Below are 24,072 nucleotides of genomic sequence, written 5' to 3' on the forward strand. Positions count from 1 at the left end.
CTATCATACCCAAATTCACAAACTGAGGCTCCACCATCAGTGTTATTTCTATCTTGAAAATCCTTTTTCTTTTTCGGACAATTCTTCCTAATGTGTCCTTCATGACAGTAATAACATTTTACCACTTTCCTGCCACTTCTGGATTTAGATCTTGATCTACCTCTCACCCTTGGTTCTTTTTTATCTGACCTAAGTTTTATTGTGAGAGCATTATCTGATGGATGTTTTTCCTCTACTTTGTACTACAGTTCTTTAGAGTTAAGTGCACCTATCACATCATCTAGTGACACTGCGACTGTGTATCTCTACCGTGCTTTAAAATGTCAACAAAAGTTTCATAGGATCTTGGCAAGGAATGAAGTAAAACTAGAGCTTTGTCCTCATCATCATACTTAACATCTATGTTCTTTAGATCTAGGCAAAGCTTATTAAAATCGTCTATATGATCCTGTAACTTTTGGCTATCTTGCATTTTAAAGGTAAAAAATCTTGCCTTCAGGTAGAGTCGACATGACAACGACTTTATCATGTAGAGACTTTCCAATTTCAACCATATCTCTGCAACATATTTCATCTTGGACACTTCTCATAAAACCTTGTCGCCTAAACTCAAGATCAGCGTATTATAGGCCTTCTTCAAGATTTCTTTCTTTTGATCAGCCGTCAAGGTCTTTGACATCTTCGATTCTCCTTCCAGGGCTTCCTCCAATCCAAGATTCCCAAGGGAGAGCCTACATTTTCATTTTCCAGAGAGCAAAGTCATTATGCCCGTCGAACTTTTCAATGTCATACCTTGTGGCGGATGAGGATGATGCCATTTCTTGATTTGCCAATTCTGTCTTGTCCTCTTTAGAATGATTCTTGATTGGTTGATTGTGATACCAATCTCTGATACCAAATTGTTGAGTAGTGAATCACTTCTCTCAATACACAATCTCACACTCTTGCATCAAGAACATAATTAATAACAAGAAAATGATAAAACATAAACTGCAAGAGGCCAATAACTTATTCTGGTTTAGATCATCAATGACTTGATGATCCTACATCCATACTGAAGAAGCCAACAAAATCCACTAACTCAAGAACACAATCGGTACACGCACTCACAACTCTATTCACACGAGCTAAGCTATTCTCTCTCTCTGAGATTACAAAGACTAATTCTAGATTTTTCTCTCACTGTACATGATAGAATGAAGATATAAAATAACATAAGCCAGCCCTCTATTTATAGAGGATAGGGGCGACTTTTACAAGGAATATAACAGAAACAGAAAACCTAATAGAACTAACTGTTACATGGCAGTTACCTGTTACAATCGTTACAAATTTATAAAACATAAAAAAAAATACAAACTTTCTGTTTCTTCTATGCCTATTAGCGCCACTTGATGACTTAACAAAATGCAAACTCTAGCACCATGATTTAGCATCCTAATGTTACTATGGGTCAAGCATTAGAAGTTGAGGTGGTACCTTTTGTGTTCTTTCATTGCCTTAGAGTTTGATGCTAATTGGTTGCTAAGAAAGTGCCTTGAATCCTTGGTCATTTTCTTGCTTAGGGGAAGAAGTTTATACTTTCAGTTATTTATAATGTTTGTGTGATTTAAATTTGAAAATTATTTTGTATCAACCTGGATGGTGCATTTCAGTGTTCCATATATGTCCAATTTTGACTTAGATTCCTTATTTTTTTGTTTTGTTTTTTATTTTTTGGTATGTTAGCATTTTTTTTCCATTGATGAAGGATTGAACTTTTTTACCTCTACACGAAGGATACAACATACATATCATCTGAGTATGCTTACCCAATTGTCTACGCTGATAATCTATCCTTCCTCTTGAGGGTGGATGTGGTGCTGGTTCCATCACTGTTTTGGCAAACAGTCCTCTTATAGGAACAGATGCTCCCTGCTGGGGGCAAATCCAATCTTTTAGTGAAGGAAGGTGCTAGCAAGTTGCTTGACTGTTATTTATTTGTTTCTTATCTGAAGTGGAATTCTCCCCAATCATTTTAGTATGATCTATTTGGCTGTTCCCTGACAAGAGAACATACCTTCTTAAAGTAAATCAATCCGCCATTAAACTAAGGATGACAAAGGGCTTGGCTTCTCTATGGAAGATGCATAAATTTAATGAAAAATGTGAACAAATTAAAAATAAGAAAATAGAACAAAGGCACCCAGCATACTAAACCACTAATCTAATTTTGTAACGAATGCTGATAGAGCACCCCATAGGAGGTTGCCCAGAAGCAAAAATAAGAAAATTAACACTGGTAATAAGAACAAATGCACCCAGCTTACAAAAATAAGAAAATAGACCAGCCATCTAGTTAATTGGAGGTTTGCCTAGAAGCATCTACTCTTGAAAGAGTGCGGAATAGCTCATTGATCAAGCATGGTTGCACCAAAGATGAATGGGGCTAAGCAATCTGCCAAACTGGTGGGGTATAAAATACGCTGGTAGGGCAGTGTTCTGCCTTAGAGGGAAGCACCTGTGGGAGCCACCTTGACAGGGTAGTGCTCTAACCTATTGAACTATAATCCCAGGGAGATTTAACTATGGATTTTATAAGATGTTAAACAAAAACATATGGAGTTATGCATAAAAATTTGAAGCAAATATGGGAAGAACCTATAATTTTAGCATGCTAGGTTATTGTTTCTGTCTTTATGCATTCTATATGTTTTTTAGATTTTTATATATTTGTATTTGTAGAAAATAATTCTTTTCTTAATTTTCAAAGAATATACACGACCCTCTTTTATGGAGGGAGAATGAATACAAGAAAGGAAACAAAGAAGATACAAAGAAAGGAAAACTACATATTTACAAAGGAAAACAATATACACGAACATTAGGAAACTTTCCTAAGACTAGGTTAGGAAGTATCCTAATCTAGTTATAGAAACTTCCGAAGAGGCATGATCACTTCTTCAAGACTTCCCATAACTAGGTTGCCACATCCTTACCATAACTAGAGTTGTCGTATCCGCTAACACTCTCCCTCAAGCTGGAGAATAGATATCTTCCATTTTCAGCTTGTATACTAGATCTTCAAACCTCTTGGCTATTAGACCCTTTGTGAAAATATCAACCAACTGTTCCTCAGATGAAATCTAAGGGATTTGAATGAGGTTTGCATCTATCTTTTCTTTTATGAAGTGATGATAAATTACAATGTGCTTTGTTCTATCATGCTGGGTAGGATTGTGTGCAATACTTATGGCTGACTCGTTGTCACAAAACAGCCTAAGTGCACCTTGAATCTTGATCTTCAAGTCCTCTAGAATGATCCTTAGCCAAAGGAGAGCCCTCACATATACCAAGAGCCATTGCTCTGATTCTGATTCTGCACTTGATCTAGCCACAACACACTAGGTTTCCACCTAGGAAAACACAATACTTTGTAGTTGATCTTTTATCAGTAAGGGATCCAGCATAATCAGCGTCAGTAAAACCTCTTAACATCCAACTCATTTTCTTTTTTGAACAATATTCCTTTACCCGAGGTAGCTTTTAGGTAGCCAAGGATTTTCCTTATGGCCTGCGTATGTTCTTTAGTTGGGTTGTGCATAAATTAACTTACAAGACTAACAACAAATGTGATATCTGGTCTGGTATGGGAGAGATATATCAAACAGCCAACCAACCAACCGTTGATATCTACCCTTATCAATTGGTTGATTGCCAAGATTTTGCCACAATTTGCAATTAGGTTTTACTAGAATACTAGACGCTTTTCCCCCGGTCAGCCCTGTTTCGGCCAATAAATCCAAGATATATTTTCTTTGAGATAGAAAATACCATCCCTAGAGTAGGCCACCTCAATTCCTAAGAAGTACTTGAGGACACCAAGATCTTTAATTTCAAATTCTTGGGCTAAATTCCCTTTCAACACCTTCTGTTCTTCCTCATCATCACTTGTGACAATTATATCATCCACATAGACTAGCAAAACAGTAACCTTACCTTCCCTTGAGTGTTTTATGAAGAGAGTGTGATCACCCCTACTTTGATTGTATCCCATAGTCTTCATGGCCTTAAAAAATCGGCCAAACCAGACCCTTGGGACTGCTTGAGCCCATAAAGAGCTTTCTAGAGTCTGCATACTTGGGAAATCAGGCCCTTGGGAAATCAATGTTTCCTTCCTTGTTTAAATCTCTAGATCCTAGAAAAGGAGGGTGACCAAGCCTATAGTGCTGTTGTAGCCAAATCTTAGTAGGATTAGAGGTGAATTGAGAAGAACTAGTAACCTTGGACAGCTGATTTCCAGTAGAGTAGCCTCCCTTGTGCACCAAAAAGTACAACCCGTGCTGTTCCCTAGCAGCATCAATCATCTTGCCTGTCTTCAAGGCTTGAAATTCACACAGATTAGGGAAAAAATTGGCAAGGCAATTCAAGTCATAAGTAAGCCGATGAATAGACACAAGGTTGGTGGATAGGTTTGGAACATGCAACACATTTTTGAGAGTAATATTGGAACTAAGGATGATTGTACCTTGACCTTTAATGGAAACTGAAGTTCCATTGGCGATAGTAATCTGTTTGGAAGTGATAATAGGCTCATAAGTGTCCAAAATAAATTGATTAGGGGTCCTATGGTCAGTAGCACCTGAATCAAGGATCCAAATATCATTTTTATTAGTTTTAGGGGCAGTAAAATAGGCAGAATGTAAACAATTACCTTGTTGGACAAATGCACAGTTTCCATCATGGATAGTCTGGAGGAAAGCCTTCAGTTTGTTGATTTCCTCAGCATTAAGCTGAGTAAGATCAAAAGTAAAAGAAGATTTTGTCTTACTAGCTATGTCCTCCTCCTTGGTGGAAACATAAGCCTGATTCTTTTGTGCCATGCTTCTAAAGTCTCCCACCTTGCTTAGGACAACCTCTTTCCCATGGAATTTGAAACATGTCTCTCGGGTATGTCTAGGTTTCTTACAAGAAGTGCACTGTAGCCCCTCATGGTTAGTAGGTTTATTTTCTGGTTTGCCTACCTTAAATCGTGTCCCTTTCTTTTTATTTGAAACCATGGCTGACCCTTCTGTCCCTATCTCATTGATCATAACCCTTCTCCTATTTTCCTCACTTCTTACAATAGAAAATGCCTCATTCAGAGAAGACATCTTTTCCCTACCAAGGATCTGAACCCTTACTTGATCAAATTCATTATTAAGACCTGCTAGGAACTCCACAACTCGATCCCTCTCAAAAATTCGGTTAAGAGTGGCAGTATCAGTGTTGCACACCATTTTAATTTCTTGGTATTGGTCGAGTTTTAACCAAAGCCCATTCATCTTATTAAAATACTCGGTCACAGTTAAAGAGGCTTGGTGAGTATTATTAATCTTTGTCTTAAGGTCAAAGATTACCGAGGCGTCTTGAACCTTAGAGTAGGTTTTCTTTATGGTGTCCCAAATTTTTTTAGCAGAAGCTAGAAACATATAGTTTTTACTAACCTTAGGTTGCATGGCATTCCATAGCCATGACATGATGAGGGAGTCCTCTACGTCCCAGGCTGGAAAGGATGGATCAACAACCTTTGGTGGAGGAAAGGTGAGGTGTCCAAGCTTCCCTCGACCTTTGAGTACAGTCCTTACTATTTGTGCCCATTGTAGGTAGTTCCTGCCATCCAAACGGTAGGAAAGATGCACCCCGGGTAGCTCTCCAACTCTAGCACTCGCCCTAGCTCCAGCATCGGTACTTGCACCAGCAATCTGGTCCATTGATGATGACTCTCCAGTTGTCATACCGGGTGAGACTTCTAAAACTTCTGACATGGTTAGTGATCGACTAGATGGAAATGAAGGCCTAAAGGATATAGCTAAAGAAAAAACAAAGGCGAGAATGGTAGAGGTGAGGCTTTAAGAGACTGATATGAAGGGAAGTAGTGCCGTCCAGACTAAGGGCGGCGTAGATGTGCAATGAAGGCACGATTAGGGTTAGGGTGCAAGTAGAGTTGGCAAATGGGCGGGCCAAGCTGGCTCGCCTCCCGCTTGGCCCACCCATTTTGTGGGCCAGGCCAAATTTGGCCTGTGAGGGAATTGGGGGCCTGACACGACCCTCTGGCCCTTAATATATGGGCCAAGGCGGGCTAGGATGGCCCGGCCCGTGGGCCATTGATTTTTAATTTTTTTAACATATTTTTTTAAATATTTTTTTTATTCTTTTCTCAAATGCAACAAATGTTTTTTAAAATATGTTTATAAATAATTACAAGTGATTGTTGATTTTGTATTTTTCAATGTCCCCCTCCTTGAAGGGCGCCCAACTCCTTCATATGCTAAAAATACCTACAAAAAACTACCCTCGGGGTTGTCCCCGAGGGCACTCCAATGCTTAAGTTAGTATGGTTTCAATAACAAACATATATTAAGATGCAAATGAATAATAGGTTATTAAATGACATTAAAAAAACAAACTGATTTTTAAGTGTTGTCCAACCTCCTTGATTCCTTCAAACGGTATAAGTACCTGCAAAGAATTGCCCTCGGGATTGCTCCTGAGGGCACTCCGATGCTTAAGTTAGTATGGTTTGAAGAAAAAATAATAAAATCTAAAGTACGAGAAAATAATTGATTATTAAAATACATAAAAAAACTCAAACCAATAATTGCGGGGCGTATTCCCTTTAAGAGGAAAGATCACTGTGCTGTGGATGGCCCTGCACTGTCATTATATTTTTATTCGCTAGATTCATTGTACAAATCTATTCCTTGTTCGTCAAATTTAGTATCCAACCAATCCTTAAAGCATATACACATTTCCAGTGTCGTATGTTGCAACCTTGATCTCTTTGGGTTGAGTACCTTATTTCCTGTAGAAAAAACTGATTCCGATGGCACTATGGACACCGGGGGGGTTAGTAGATCTCAAGTTACGGCGGCCAACCTCGAATACGTGTGTTGATTTTGACTCCATCATGACAATATTAAATGTATTAATTTGGTCATCAGAAAATGAAGATATTCTATTTATATAGAATTCAAGTTCGTTAAACCCACTAGATGTTTGTGGACCGTCCTTTGATTTTTTCGATTTGAGGTATGTGAACCACCCTCATTTTAAGATTCCCTTAGACTTTCCCTTGTGAAGAAGAATTTTCACTACTTGGTTTATTACCAAAACGAGACTCATATAAATTATATATTTCAAAAATTAAATTTCGAACTTTTGTTTTTATTTCTTGTGTGTCAACCCCCATAGTCGCTTCGTAAAACTCCAAAAAATATTCAACATCTTCCCACTTTTGTGTGGGATCTAATACAATTGCCATAAGATATAATAGTGGTATATTAATCCAATATTTTCTAAATTTTTTTTCCATGGGGGCTATAAATTGTCCATATATATTTGAGTCCCTATGTTCTACAAAACAACTAACAATAGGAAATATTTCACGAATAAAAATGTGTGGTAGGATATTTACAACCAAAAAATGTTTTTGTTGCACTATAAAATGTTTCTAATATATACATAATAACATATAGTTGTTTCTAATCACTATCCCTTAGTTGCCATGTTTCTATCATTTCCCTATTCCAAAATAATTCAAGTTGTTATCTATATGGTTTAGTTTTTTGTAACAACAAATAAGTTGAATTCTATCTAGTTTGAACATCTGTTGGAAATCTTCTATATGGTAAGCCAAATCCATTAACAAGTTGTTTCCACTCTCGGGAACAGGATTCACTACTTTGAATTAAAGCCAAAATGCCCCTTATTTTAGCTAATGCCGCATTATATACTTGTAGACCATCCTGTACACATAAGTTTAAAATATGGCATTCACATCTATTGTGAAACAGTTGTCCATTTAAAATTAATGGAAGTTCACGTTTTAGTCGTTCAATGGCAGAGCCATTGTTACTCGCATTATCAAATGAGATTGTCATTATTTTATCACTAATATTGTAATTATAACTGGTCTCTCGAATTTTACTTGCAATTAAATTACCTTTATGTTGTTCTACTAATTCTATGAATCAAATTATTCTTTTTTGAATTTTCCATTCTTCATTAATCTAATGTATGACGCACATAGTGGTTATTTTTCATAACATCATACCAAATATCTGACGTTAATGACACCCTTTCATTAAATACATTAAATGTATTTTTCAATTGTTCTAAATATTCTAGATATAACCTCATTGCTTCATTTTTTAGTCTTTCGTGAAAAACCCCTAGCTGCATGTTGTAATGCATTTTTCCAATACCATTTAAACATTGCATCCTCCCCAAACAAAAAAGAAGATTCAATTTTAATTATTAGTTTTGCTAAGTTAGATTTATCAAGTTCTCTATTATATCGAAAAATCAAACCCTTACCTTGTTGCAATTGTGTTTGTGTTGCGTCCAGGTCGCCATTGTTATGTTTCAAGGCATGTATCGTCAAGTGTCTAGTCCCTGCCCCTGGTTGGCATGAGTAGTCTTTTTGCAAAATTTACATAGAGCTCTTTGACCCTTTTCGATTATATTAATGATCTTGAACACTTGCCAGACATTACTAGTTCTTTGTCGCTTGGAGTTGCATTGTGAGCTGGACGGTTCCTCATTTGGTTGTTTTGAGGAAGACTCAGTTGGTAGAGGTGGGGGGTTAACAAATATTTGCATACCAGGATCTTGTGATTCGAGAGGTTGTGTTTCTGATTCAGTAAATGATGGGTGTGACCATGCCTATTGACTGCCACTCCAATCGTTAAAAAAATCATGGGGGAATGGGCCCATTCGGGATGGAATAGAAGGCCGTTGGGGGTTTGCAGATGATGTAAGGCTCGAGGGGGCTCAATGGAAGAAGCACTGCGATGATCATTTCTGCGAGTAATGAGGGAGCAACGAAGGGAAGACATGATTGTAAATGTAGAATAATGAAAACAATCAAAGATATTAAGACACTAGAAAATATAGTAATTAACAAGATAGCAACAGAGCAGGACAACTTATAAAATAGTGTATCAGCAAGAAAGTAAGATCGTGAAAGCAATTTTTGTGACTGAACAACTTCAACAATCGCTTATTATAGGGAAGTCGCTGCCATGTTCCACAAATTCAAATTGAAATTCAAGTGGGGTTCCTTGCCATGTTCCACAAATTCAAATTGAAATGCGAAATGCTACTTTCCCCCTCTAGGCTACCTCCTGGGCTACCCAAATATTTTTTACTCCATCCATTCTCTTTCCTTACAACCCATTCTTTTTCCCTCCCTCCCCCTCTCTCATGTGACTCTCTCTTCCTCTCTTGGCTCTACCTCTAGTGAACATCTCTCCCCCCCCCCCCCCTCCTTCTCTCATTAATGAAACATATCTAATTAATTGAGTTTGTAGTATATTTTCTGTTAGTGATATCAAATTTTTGTAACTTAATAAATTAGGTTATTTGATCAATTTTTATTTGATGTTGTCTTTATTTTATTTAACATATATTTTACTCCACTATTTTAGAGCAAACAAATTACATATTTATATTATGTAAAACATAGTGGAGTAAAATATATGTTAAATAACATAAAAATTATGACATATATTATACTCTACTATTTTAGAACAAATAAATTACATATTTATATTATGTAAAACAAAATGTAATTTGTTCAGATCATTGCATAAATGTTTGTTCTAAGATATAAATATGTAATTTGTTTGTTCTAAAATAGTGAAGTAAAATATATGTTAAATAAAATAAAGACAACATCAAATAAAAAATGATCAAATAACTTAATTTATTAAATTAGAAAAATTTGATATAAAATGTACTACAAACTCAATTAATTAGATTTGTTTAATTAATGAGAGAGAGAGAGAGAAAGGAAGGCGGGTGGGCCCGGGGGGGGGTGATGTTCGCTAGAGGTAGAGCTGAGAGAGGGAGAGAGAGTCACGTGAGAGAGTCGGAGGGAGGAAAAAAGAATGGGCTGTAAGGAAAGAGAATGGGTGGAGTAAAAACAATTAAAAAATATTTGGGTAGCCCAGGAGGTAACCTGGAGGGGGAAAGTAGCATTTCCCAATTGAGATTCAAGTGGGGTTCCCTGCCATCTTCTACAAATTCAAATTGAAATTCAAGTGCCCCTGCCATGATTCCCTGCCATGTTCCACAAATTCAAATTGAAATTTAAGTAGGAGTTCCTTGCCATGTTCCACAAATTCAAATTGAAATTCAAGTGGGGGTTCCCTATCATGATTCCCTGCCATGTTCCACAAATTTAAATTGAAATTCAAGTAGGGGTTCCCAGCCATGTTCCACAAATTCAAATTGAATTTGAAATTCCGTGGGCCATGGGCCACGGGCCACAAAGCATGGCCCAACATGGCCTTGCATTCTTGGGGCGGGCCGGCCTGACCCATTTGCTATAGTACCGGGCTGGGCGGGCGGGCCCATGGGTTGCCCAACCCATTTGCCAACTCTAAGTGCAAGGAGTGGCTCTGATACCATGTGGAAAATGCTTATTTTCTTAATTCTCAAAGAATGTACACGGCCTCTTTTATGGAGGGAGAATGAATACAAGAAAGGAAACAAAGAAGATACAAAGAAAGGAAAGCAATATACATGAACATTAGAAAACTCTCCTAAGACCAGATTAGGAAGTATCCTAATCTGGTTATAGAAACTTCCAAAGAGGCATGATCACTTCTTCAAGACTTCCCATAACTAGGCTGCCGTATCCTTACCATAACTAGAGTTGTTGTATCCGCTAACAGTATTACTCCCAACATCTGCAAGAACATTATGGCTTAGCTGAAAATCTGGCAGTTTTATATGCCTTCGCAGATTTCATGGCTTCCTTTTTGCATATGACGGGATGCATCTACTTTGCTTTTGTGGTTGAGGATGGACGTGTCTTTTTATATGTCCTCCATTATTCAGTTTGTGGATTAATTTCATTTTGCTTCTTACTCTCTATTTGTAGCCCATGGTTTTTGCTTATTATTTGATGCATGCTTGCCTCCTTTAGCCATTTCTTTATACTTGTTTGCTTATCAAAGAAAAAAAAGAAGAAGTTTAGGCTGTGTTCCCATTTGTGTCATTTCTTGAGCTTCATTGCATATCTTATTTCTTTAGTAATATTACCATAACCAATGACAGAATGGTGAATGTTTATTTCTGTTTATTCTTTTTCACAGGTTTGCAAAACCATAGAAAAGGAATTGAGAGAATCGCTGGATGATATTTTCTCAAACTTTTTTGAAGAACCTCTGGCCACAGCTTCGGTGAGATGAATTCGTACATATATTTTGCTACTGGAATCACCTTATAGCTCCTAAAATATTTTTAATTGTTTATTCCATTATATGCTACAAGAACTGCTGCTACTGTCACTATTTCACTACAAATTTTGCTTAGTGTTTCTGTTTTTGTAGATCAGCTTACCCACTCCTTTTGCCAATGATGAACTGCTCTGAATCTATAACCATTATTGCCTGGCAATGGAACTTGCCTCTTATTCTTACTGTTGTCTTGCATTCATAATTGCTTTGCTGCTGCTTGTGTTTTATGCAATCACAGGTTGTACATGGCAGATATTTTCCAAGAGGAGAAAACATGCTAAAAAGGGGGAAAATATGCAAAAATCTTTGAACCAGACAAATTGATAAATAACATAAACAAACATTAACCTAGCATGAATGCTTCAAATTTGTCTTAAAAACAAGGAACTTTATTTCATTCATTTCCATGAAAACAGATGAAATGTTTCCATCGATCGAAACATACTGAATGTACCCAACATTCCAAGATGATGGCTTATTTCTACAATGTGAGGAATTTTTAAGAAGTGTCATTTTATTCACCTTTATCATAATAAGAATATATATTTAATAATAAAATAGATCTTGAGTACATGTTAGAAAGTTTGAGAAAATGGAGAGTGGAGGAGAGATCTGGAGCAGGACTTAACCATGTGTCTCTCTTTTCATCATTGCAAGTAGGTACCGTTTTATATAACTGTTACAACTGTGTTTTATCTTTTCTTAGAATTATACTACTGTTACAATTTTGTGATCCTCCTGCTGCAACAATCCATGCAAATCTTTTGATTTGAAAATTTGAAAATTTATTGTTGTTGTTGAAAATAAAATTAACCATGCATGCAGGAGGAGCTGCACTTTGGGATGTGTGAGGACCTACGCATTAGGATGCTAACATTTCTTTAAAAGCTATATAGAAACGTTTGTTATCTTCATAATTTTTAAATGTTTATTTGGTTGGATCCTTGGACATGTATACAAATTTATGTACTTGTGCTTCACTTAAGAATTTATTTAACATTAATTTAATAGCTGTTGGATTTACTTCCAAATTGTTTACTTGTCACCTTTATGTAAAAGATGTATGGATCTCATAAAGTTATTTAAGTTTGTAAATGTTTATTTGGTTGAACCTTACACGTTTAGAAATGTATGTACGTGTGCTTCACATAAGTAATTATTTAACATTAATTAATGCTTGTTGGATTTTTTTCCAAATTGTTTACTAGTAACTTTTATGCAAAGGATATATAAACAACAAAAACAACAACAACAATATATCTAGCCTTTTGTCCCACTATGTGGGGTCGGCTACATGAATTCTAGACTTCTATGTGGGTTATGCCCCAACAGATAGTTTGTCTAGAATTCATATTTGGATCCTAGTAGTTTGTCTAGAATTCATATTTGGATCCGACTAGCTTTTACGCAAAGGATATATAGATCACATAAAATTATTTAATTGTTGAGCTTGTATAACCATTTTATCTAATTTCAATCTTCATTTTCATGCATTTTTTAGGGATAATTACACTAACCTCCCTTGAGGTCAGGTGAAATTACACATGGTACCCTTGTGTTTTGGGAAATGACACTGATCTCTCTTGACTTTATTAAACTCATTGCATTTTCCCGCATACTCTCAAATAATGGTAATTAAACTTTTTGAAATACCCAAAATGCCTTCCAAATTTACCCCCTCACTCTGTCCTTCAACATTCTCTCTTTTCATAACCTTCTCATGCTTTCTCCTTGAGTTTCATGATGAACCCATCAAAGCCCAACATCTTGTTGGGTCCATAGGAACCTAGACTCTCTCGCCCGCTGATCGGTTTGGATCTCACTGGAGAGGTTGGTGAAGGAGCCATTGTTTCCATTGAAGAAGGTAGTAAAGAGAACATAAGTGAAGGCCATAGCTTGCCATAGTGTTAACCTAGGACTATGCAAAATTACCCTTAGATGATATAGGCCTCTCTCAACACTCACAAATCCTCTCGGTGTTAATAGGAATTGAAACAGAAAACTTAAGCAATCAAACAGAAAGAAAATAAGAACAAGAAATAGAAAACAAACCACACAAATGCCAAGATTTATCCTGGTTCAATTTCCTTTGAGGAAACCTACATCCAGCCTTCAAAGAGCACCCCTAGCAGTTTTATTAAAAGCAAAGAAAATTGACCAGTACAGCCGCAAGATCTCCCCCCTATTCCTGAGTACAAAAACAACTTATCTCCCAAGATTACAAAGCTAAAAATAGAACTCTAGCATTCCTCTCAGAGAATACAATGCACTTGTTACAATAGAAGAGAATAGAATGGCCGCACACACCCCCTAGCACTCTATTTATAGAGTGGGCGGTTATCCCTAGAGAAGACATTAGATATTTATAGTTTAACTCCCCCCAATTTCCATTAATTACAGTTTAAGATATAAACTTCTATCTAATTCTTCAATGGCCCTCTAGCGCACTGCCATCACTCACTGCTTTCATTTTTCTTCTTCTTATACCATATACTTGAGACAACATTTCAACACAGAGATTAGTAGCTGACATTGGAGAAGACAAATGAAAGCGAGAGACACAACCATGACCAATTGAAGCCTCAACAATCTGAACCCTCTTTTCCTCCCTCATTTGTTTGATACCTCTCCCCCTTCCCCTCTTCTTTTTCTCTCTCTCTCTCTCAATGATCTAAACTCCACTTGACCACATTCTTTCTCTCCCTCACTTTCTCTCTGGTTGGGTGTGGCTTGATGTTGAATCTATTTGGGTCATCCTCATGGAGACCGCAACTGAACCCAACGACAGTCTCTGGTAATTTTTGTTATATTTTTCTAATTTTTAGTTTTTATATATTTTCAAAATTTTATATTTTCTATATTTATTTGACATGTGAAACATTTTGTTTATTTTTCTGTGATTAGAAATTATATTTTCAGAAAGTATATATATTTAGTTTATAAAAATATATGAACATCGTTATAAATATATAAATATATTTAAAATATATTTTCTATATTATAGATATATTTAGAGAGAGAGAGAGAGGAGAGATAAGAGAGATCAGGGCCGAAATAATATTTTTATTTCATTTTTTAGCAAAAGGGGAGGTTTTTGTCATTTCACAAAACAGAGTGATACTGTGTGTAATTTCACCTAACTTCAGGGGAGGTCAATGTAATTTTCCCTTTTTTTTATTGTTTCCCTCATGTTTCCACAACATTATGATAGGCCCCCGGTTCACTGGACTTATCAAAGAAGGTCCAAGGGGCAGGGGCATTGGTTGGCTGGCATAACAGCCAGCCATGTGCGTAGGGGTAGAGTGGGGAAATTGTTGGGTTGTGCAACAACCCAGCAAGTGCATAACAAAATTCGGTTGAGCAGGAGAGAGGAGAATATGTAGAGGGTGGAGAAATTGGTAGGGGGTAAGAAAGAATTTTTGTATTGAGTTCTTAGGGAGAGTTAAGGGCCTCTGGAATGCCTAGATTTTTCCATTGTAACCTAATTGAAGTTGGTGAATTTGAATTCAGTCTCTATGATTTTCTTTGGAAGGGAGGATGGAAGGCATGCAACGGGGAGTTGATGCCATGAGGGGTGAGGTTCAATTGATGGAGAAGAATGTCGTGAACTTGCTGGAGCAGTTTGTATGGATGAGAACGAGGTGGGAAGAGCAGAAACGGGAGTGGAAGAACAAGGAGAAGCTGGGAGGCTAGCCTTCGGAATTCATTCAGGATTCCGAGGCGACGCTGGAAGTAAGAGGACGACGCGCCAAAGCAGGTGGTTCCGATGGGGGTTGGCGGCTGGAAATTTGAGGGCGATTGTTGGAGATACCCCCTCTTCGAAGGCAAAGATTCAGACGGCTGGATATTCCTAGCCGAACGGTATTTTGCGGTGACTGGGATGACTGATGAGGAGAAGTTAGATGCAGTAGCACTGTATTTGGAGGGTGCTACTTTGTCGTGGTTCAAATGGGAGGAAAAGCGGCGAAGGGTGAGGGATTGGGAGGACTTCAAGTTTTTGTTGAGGAGTTGCTTCCAACCCACCCAAGAAGGCTCCGTCGAAGAAAGGTTTCTAGCCCTCCAACAGAAAGGGACTGTCATGGAATACTGCCAATGCTTCGAGACATAGCATCGCCTTTTGAAAACTTGTCGGAAGCCATGTTGGAAGGGCATTTCATAAATGGTTTAAAACTTGATATCAAGGCCAAGTTGAGGGTGTTGAGGCCGAGGGGTTTGGAGCAGATGATGGACTTAGCTCAACGTATAGAGGAGAGGAATCAGGTGGTTCGGGGAGGTGTTGTTGGATCAGGTTCGAACAAAGGATAGGCCATGCCAAACCCAATTTCGACTTACCAGCGAGGGGGAATTCTGCCACCATCACAACAACCCCCCAAACCGACAATGGTTAGTCCTCCTAACCCATATAGACCACAGGCCAATGGGAGAGAGAGTAACCCACCCTTCAAACGACTTAGCGAGGCTGAGTGAAAGGCAAAAAGGGATAAGGGCCTATGTTTTCTATGTGATGAGAAGTATACTATATGCCACAAGTGTAGAAATAAGGAGTTGCAAGTAATGATGATATATGATGAAGAGGTAGAAGATGAGGGAGAAACGTTGGAAGAGGTAGTGGGAGAGCCGGGGCAAGGTGGGGAGGTCATTGAGCTCTTCATGAATTCTGCAGTTGGATTGACTACACCACAAACTATGAAGCTTAAGGGGGACATAGAGGGGCAACTGGTAGTGGTGCTTATCGATGGAGGGGCAACTCATAACTTTATAGCAACCAAGCTGGTGCAACAGTTGGCTTTACCAAGGGAGGAGACAACAGGATATGGGGTAGTTATGGGGACTGGAATGGCAGTGCAAGGGGCTGGAACTTGCAAAGAAGTGAAGCTTAATCTCCAAAATTTGCAAATCGTAGAAGATTTTTTTACCTCTGGACTTGGGGAGCTCAGATGTGATTTTGGGAATGAAATGGCTAGCAGCAGTTGGAAAAATGAATGTGGATTGGAAGGCCCTCACAATGAAATTTCAGATAGGAGGCATAACAATAACATTGCAAGGGGACCCTAGCTTAAGTAAGACCTTGGTATCCTTGAAGGCGATGGTGAAGGCTTTTAAGGAGAATGGAGAAGGAATGCTGTTAGAGTTGGGAACCATGGCGACAGAGATCAAAGAAGCTCAAAAGGAAGCTCCAGTGAGGCTAAGGGGGGTGTTGGCTGAGTTTGAGAGGGTTTTCTTTACACCGGAGGGGCTGCCACCTTGCAGGAGGAAGGATCACACCATCAATCTAGTTTTGAGAACCACACCGGTTAGTGTAAGGCCCTGCTGATACCCCTATTTGCAAAAAAAATTGAGAAGTTGGTGGGGGAGATGCTGGCTATTGGAATTATACAGCCTAGTTTTAGCCCATTTTCGAGTCCGGTGTTGTTGGTTGAAAAGAAGGATGGAGGGTGGCGTTTTTGTGTGGACTCTAGGGCCTTGAACAAGATCACTATACTGGATAAATTTCCCATTCCTATGATAGAGGAGTTACTCGATGAGTTTCATGGGGCCAGGGTCTTCTCCAAGCTCGATTTGAAATTTGGTTACCATTAGATTAGAGTTAAGTTGGAGGATGTTTACAAGACAGCTTTCAGGACTCATGAAGGGCATCACGAGTTCCTAGTAATGCCATTCGGGCTGACAAATGCGTCAGCCACCTTCCAATCATTGATGAACGACGTTTTCAGAGAATATTTGCGGCATTTTGTGTTGGTGTTCTTCGATGACATATTGGTGTATAGTAGGGATTTTGAATAGCACGCACAACATTTACGTTGTGTCTTAAAGGTACTAGCAGACAACCAGCTCTTTGCCAACAGGAAGAAGTGCGTGTTTGGACAACTAAAAATTGAATATTTAGGCCATATTATATCTCATTATGGGGTTTCAGCCAGTCGAAGTAAGGTACAAGCTATGTTAGAGTGGCCTACTCCTACATCGGTAAAGGAATTGAGGGGGTTCCTTGGCCTCACAGGGTATTATAGACGCTTTGTGAGGAATTATGACAAGTTAGCAAGGCCTCTAACGGAGAGATTAAGGAAGAACAACTTCTTTTGGGATGTGGTAGCCGAGCAGGCCTTCCAACAACTTAAGGCTAAAATGGTATCCCTACCCGTTTTAGTCTTAGGCCCTTATTGGACCTTGGAAAGCCCATCGTCATTGAGATTGATGCCTCAGGACAAGGTATGGGGGCTGTATTAATGCAAGAGCAAAGGCCTATTGCTTATTTCAGTCAGTTAGGGAGAAAAAAAATCTGTTTATGAGAGGGAACTGATGGTCATGGTGTTTACTGTGCAAAAATGGAGACATTACTTGTTAGGCAGGAAGTTTGTAGTTCGAATAGATCAAAGGAGTCTCAAATGCTTGATGGAACAGTGGGTGGTGAGTCCGGAATACTTCAAATGGATGGTGAAATTGATGGGGTTCCAATTTGAGATACAATATCGGCTGAGTTTGGAGAATAAAGCTATTGACGGGTTGTCACAAATCTGCCACCCAGAAACAATAATGGCCTTAACAGTTCCTAAAGTGGTTCAAATGGATAAGTTGGCCAGTGAGGTAAAGGCAGATGCAAGATTGCAAGGAATTATCCAGGAGCTCCAAGCTGATCCTACTTCACACCCGAACTTCTAGTTGGTGGACAGCCTTCTCCTTTACAAGGGCAGGCTGTATTTACCCAAGGGATCCACTCTCATTCCGTTGTTACTTCATGAGGGGAATGATGGGAGTATAGGAGGACACTCAGGATTCTTAAAAACCTACAAGAGGGTGGCAGCAAATGTCTGTTGGCAGGGAATAAAGAAGGATGTATACAGGTATGTATGTGATTGCTCAGTTTGCCAATGAAATAAATATATGGCTTTAGCACCAGGGGGACTCTTGCAGCCTCTTCCTATCCCAAACCAAATTTGGGACGACATTGCTATGGACTTTATTGAGGGATTGCCAAAGTCGGGCAAGATGGATTCAATTTTGGTGGTGGTGGACAGACTTAGTAAGCGCGGGCATTTTATTGGCCTTAAACACCCATTTGCAACTGGAGAGGTGGCTAGAATTTTTATTAAGGAAGTGGTGAGGCTTCATGGAATGCGAAGGTCCATCGTATCGACTAGAGACAAAATTTTCATGAGCAAATTTTGGGAGGAGATGTTCCAACTACAAGGTACCAAACTAAACAAAGGCATAGCCTATCACCCTCAAACGGATGGGCAAACTGAGGTACTTAACCGAACTTTAGAAACCTACTTTCGTTGTTTTGCTTCCTCAAAATCGAAGGCATGGAACATATGGCTCCCTTGGGCTGAATTATAGTATAATATCTCCTACCACACTGCTGTCAAGGTGACTCTATTTCAAGTAGTGTATGGGCGAGAACCACCACCCTTATTGAGGTTTGAGAAGGGAACTACCCTTGTTTCAATGGTGGAGCAATAGCTAATTGGGAGAGATTTAATCCTTGAGGAATTAAAGACCTAGCTGATGAGAGCACAAACAGTGATGAAAAAGAGAGTAGATCTGAAAAGAAGGGAGGTGAAGTACAAAGAAGGGGACTTGGTTTATTTGAAGTTAAGGCCATATCGACAAAAATCATTGGCTGCCCGTGCAAATGAAAAGTTGGTTGCTCGCTATTGTGGTCCATTTGAAATTGAGAAGGAAGTAGGTCCGGTAGCTTATAAGCTGATACTGCCATCTCATTGCCCAATCCATCCTGTATTTCACGTGTCCCAACTACGGGAGGCAAGAGGGGCTTTGGAAGCTAATGTGGAGCTTCCTCGATAGCTGAATGAAGATCTTGAGATGCTGGTGGAACCGGAGGCAGTGCTGGGAGTTCGGCCAGGAACCGGGAAGAACTTACGGGGATTAGAAGTGCTCATACAATGGAAGGGGCTACCCCCATTGGAAGCTACTTGGGAACCTTACCACTTGATCCAGCAACAATTTCCATATTTCCACCTTGAGGACAAGGTGAAAGTTGGGGGGGGCGAGTAATGATAGGCCCCCGACTCACTGAACTTATCAAAGAAGGTCCAAGGGGAGGGGGGGAGTAATGATAGGCCCCCAATTCATTGGACTTATCAAAGAAGGTCCAAGGGGCAGGGGCAGGGTGATAAATTGGTTGGCTGGCTGGCGTAACAACCAACCATGTGTGTAGGGGTAGAGTGGGGAAATCGTTGGGTTGTGTAACAACCCAGCAAGTGTGTAATAGAATTCGGTTGAGGAGGAGGGAGGAGAATATGTAGAGGGTGGAGAAATTGGTAGAGGGTAAGAAAGAATTTTTGTATTGAGTTCTTATTCCATTGTAACCCAATTGAAGTTGGAGAATTTGAATTCAGTCTGTGATTTTCTTTTGGTTCCCATCACATTTCTACAACATTCCTGTTGATATTTTGATCCTAAAAATTTTCTGAAACTGTGCGTTCGTTGGCAAAATTTTTAATGTAATTTAACTTAACATATGGAGAATTAGCTTTGCCTGGGATCTTTTCCATGATATTCTGAGCCTTCTAATAGGAATAGGGCTGCGTAATGTTTTTTTATCTCATCCTGCAGCAAAATAAACTGCATTCCAAATATTTTTTATATTCATATTTTTCCTTTATGCAGATAGCACAAGTTCATCGTGCAACTCTGCATGATGGGCAGGAGGTGGTAGTTAAAGTTCAACATGAAGGCATCAAGACTATTATATTGGAGGTCATGCTAGCTCTGGTTCTAGATGGCAAGGATGAAAGTGGGAATAAAATATACTGTGACTTATTATTGTTGGATCCGCTTGTTTGCAGGACTTAAAGAATGCAAAATCAATAGTTGACTGGATAGCATGGGCAGAACCACAATATGATTTCAGCCCTATGATAGATGAATGGTGTAAAGAAGCACCAAAGGAACTGGACTTCAACCATGAGGCTGGTATGCTTTATATGAATTCTTAATTTCAGTGGTCTTTTTTGGTATGAGGCATTTCAGATGTTGAATGTACCCAACAAATTCTTACTAGTGCTTCTTTTGGTGCCTGTAGAAAATACTAGAACAGTCTCTAGAAATCTAGGATGCAGAAACAGAGGCATTGACAAGGACTGTGCTAATTTTGTAGATGTTTTGATTCCAGAAGTTATCCAGGTACTATAATGCACCAAATGATTAAAAATTTGATTTTGTTAGCAGGACTACCAGTGCTTTCTGTTTTGTGTAACGTGGGATGTATTTTTATCGACTTTGCCTTTTCACATATCTGACATTTTTTCTATTTATTGCTTGCATTGACAGTCAACTGAAAAGGTCCTCATTTTAGAGTATATGGATGGCATCCGTTTAAATGATTCGAAGTCATTGGAAGCTTTAGGTGTTGACAGACAGAAGCTTGTTGAAGAGATCACACGTGCATATGCACACCAAATTTATATTGATGGATTTTTCAATGGTGATCCCCATCCTGGTATGCTTTGATCTTGTGTTGCCCGCTCATTTCTTGCTTTACTTAAAAAAAGGGACAAGTGACCAAATTTTACCTAACATCAATTGATAAGTATGGTCCAAATGCTATTTCTAATTGCTGCATTGTCTATACTGTAAAGGATTCATTTCTTCTTCATTATGACGTTCTATCTTGAGTTGTTTCCTGCAGGAAATTTTCTTGTGAACAAGGAACCTCCTCATCGTCCAATTTTGCTTGACTTTGGGCTTACAAAATCTTTGTCAAGCCCTATGAAACAAGCTCTAGCAAAAATGTTTCTGGCAGCAGCTGAGGTCTGTGTAATTATTTTTTAATTTAAATTAAAATAATTTGGATATAATTAACAGAGAAATCTAGTGAATCTATCAAATGCTGATGTTTCTTTGATCTCGTTATGGTGCTTTTGCAAGTGATGGTAAATCATGAACTTTGGATATTAGTAGACATGCTCTTGATGTGTTATTTATTTTATTTTTTGTCTTGTGTGTTATTAAGTTTAGAATGTTGGGCAGTAAAACACCAATATGTGCAAAACATGAGCATAATGATATGAGGATGTTATGATGGATATGAAGCTGTACTAGAAAAGATAAAAAGTTAGATATGAGGTTTGCCTGGAGTGATTCTTATTGAAGATTAGATGTATGAGACATAATTAAGTTGGTTTGATCATGTGAGGAAAAGACCAATATGAGATTCCTATAAGGGGAGTTGACAGAATAGAACAAGTCTTTAGCAAATGAGGTAGAGGAAGACCAAGAAAAGTTTGTAGGAGACTCTTTTGTATGATATAAGGGCATTATAGAAGAGACGGTCATAAATAGAAATAATTGGTGAGATAGAATTCATGTAACTCACCTTATATACTAGGATTAAAGCTTGATATGCTGTTTTCTGCTTTCTTAACAATTTTACTTGGTTGATGAAGATATTATTTATTATGTGTGTGCACATTTGTGTGTGTGAGAGAGAGGATGGGGTTCTTGTTCTAAAGGACTGATCCGATATCATTTTTCGTTTAAGGATCTCTCCTAGAAAATAGGTAAATCATAGATGGCTTGAACTAGTGGATGGATGCTAAGCATCAAAAGAGGCTCCAATTACTTCTGTATATATTTGGTTAAGCCCAAAAGATTCTAACTCCATCAAATTGAAGCAATCATATCTTTCAGTGCTAGGGATATCTTAGTGGTTTTGCATATCAATTGTATTATAGTAGTTTTGATGTGCATTGAAATGTGTGGGCAGAAACATTGAAATTTTGCTTTTCCGGCATAGTCAGTATAGTTTATGTCTCTTTCTTAGGAAATAGAAGAGTTCAAGCCATTTTAATGGTAACAGAGCAAAACTTTGTTCCTTGGTAATTGGATTGGAATAACAAGTTCTATTTTTCCAACAGAATAAACCACATTCCTGTGCCTTTTCTGTTCAGTTTGCTGTAAATACTGTGTTTTTTATTAGCATAAGAAGAGAATATAATCTAGAAGAGGGCCAAGGTGTTTTGCCTGACCCTATCGTGTTTGCTGGGGTCGACTACATAATTCTGTTCCTCTTTTACTAGACATGTCTTTTATTTCAACCACTTGCCCCATAATGGAAAATATTGGTTTTCTTCTTACATGTTCAAGTCATTTTAATTGTGTCTCATGTATCTTATCTTCAGTAGGCATCCCTTCAACTTTATTCTGAACAATCTCCTTTCTTATTGTCTTTTCTTGTATTGCTAGTCATAATAACATCTGTATTTCAGTTATGCTTATATTATGCACATGTTGATACTTTATCACCCAACATTCTAAGCAATACAACCATGATGATCATATAGCTGTCTGATAAATTTTTCCTTTCGGTTTTAAAGTTGAGGTGTCAAATGAGCTCTGCTTGGTCCAGAGGGCAGGGCACACATTGCAAGCTGCCCCCACAAGGTTGCAGCTGCAGCCTAGGGGCTAGGGTTTAGGGGGAGTCCCATTCCCCCCCCCCCTCCCCCCCCCCCTCCTACTCTATAAATAGGATCTCTCATCTCTTATTTCTTACTCAATTTTCAAACTCTCTCTTAAAATTATAGCGTTTTTATGTTGCTAGAAGGTATAAAGAAAACATAAATAGTTGATATTTATAGTTCCATTTAGTTTTAAATTTTTAATACCTAAAAGATTATTTTTAGACACTCAAAGTTTAAAACGAGATGGACTATACATGTCAGCTACTAAACAGTGGCTAGCAAAGATACTTTCTAATTGAGGATTGAATTTTGGAATTGACCGAAAGCATAAAGCCAAAAATTGAAGAATGATGATGATTAAATTTGTTAGTTGAGATATTATTCAGTGTAAATTTATTCTTTGAAGTATATTGGTGTAATCATTTTTTATTTCATTTTTCAATACAAGAAATTGTTGAATGTAATAATCTTGTGTTATTCATTGTTAATTGAGGTATGATTTTCAATAAAATGATTAAAATTTTATCCAATACTACATTTTTATTATATTATTAAATACGTATATATTTTAAATCTGATCAAAATTTTATCCAGTACTACATTTTATTATATTATTAAAGATTGTTTTTAAATTTTAACAAATTTCAAAAGTAGGAGGGCAAAACTGTCCAGCCTGCCAACTGGGCCATGCTTGGCACTACTGGCAACAAAACTGGCACGACCTGTTTGACAGCTCTATTTTAAAGGGATTATAACTGAATAAAATATTAAACTTCTTCACTTTAACCATCATAGGTGCCATCCTCAGTAACGTCCACTCCTTTTTAACAATTGGTCTAACATGTCTAAACTGATCTTCTCTAGGAATAATTTGATCTTCAAGTCTTACTACTACATCATCCACACTTCTACTTTTACTAAAACTACATGCTACATCATCCACACTTTATTTCTATTTGCTTACCTTAAAACCCTAAACTTACATTCCATAGATTTGGTTTTCGATCTGCTCAACATGAAACCTTTAAATTCTAAGGTGTCCCTATGTAATTCGAACCTAATATGTATGCCCTTTTTGGCTTGCCCACCAAGACTGTTGTTTGCAAATAACATATGTTAAAGCACCTCTTCTTAGATGTGCTTTGTGAGTTCATCCATCACAAGAGCAAAAAGGCAAGGGCTTAACATGTCTCCTTCACTAGTCAAACACACATTTCTTCTTGATAATACATGTATTTAGTAACTTGTTTATAAGCACTCCATTATGAATTATTGTAAGATTCAAATATACTCAACCCATTATTCTTTTACTGAATTACTGAAGTTGGAATGTACTGTGTCCTTCTAGGTAAATTTTAGAGAAATTTCTTTTGTTGAATATT

At 38.0% G+C, this 24,072-nt stretch overlaps 1 protein-coding gene across 1 annotated transcript in view; it reads left to right on the forward strand.

Moving 5' to 3' along the window:
- LOC127786603 (uncharacterized) overlaps positions 1-24,072 on the forward strand; it is a 38,560-nt gene that overhangs the window by 7,137 nt on the left and 7,351 nt on the right. Inside the window, exons 4-9 of the mRNA XM_052314100.1 lie at positions 11,124-11,210; positions 19,899-19,988; positions 20,078-20,204; positions 20,314-20,414; positions 20,562-20,730; positions 20,920-21,041. Coding sequence (XP_052170060.1) covers positions 11,124-11,210; positions 19,899-19,988; positions 20,078-20,204; positions 20,314-20,414; positions 20,562-20,730; positions 20,920-21,041 — 696 coding nt within the window. The remainder of the gene's footprint in view (positions 1-11,123; positions 11,211-19,898; positions 19,989-20,077; positions 20,205-20,313; positions 20,415-20,561; positions 20,731-20,919; positions 21,042-24,072) is intronic.

Source organism: Diospyros lotus, chromosome 1, assembly GCF_014633365.1.
Source record: "Diospyros lotus cultivar Yz01 chromosome 1, ASM1463336v1, whole genome shotgun sequence".
Taxonomy (NCBI): Eukaryota; Viridiplantae; Streptophyta; class Magnoliopsida; order Ericales; family Ebenaceae; genus Diospyros; species Diospyros lotus.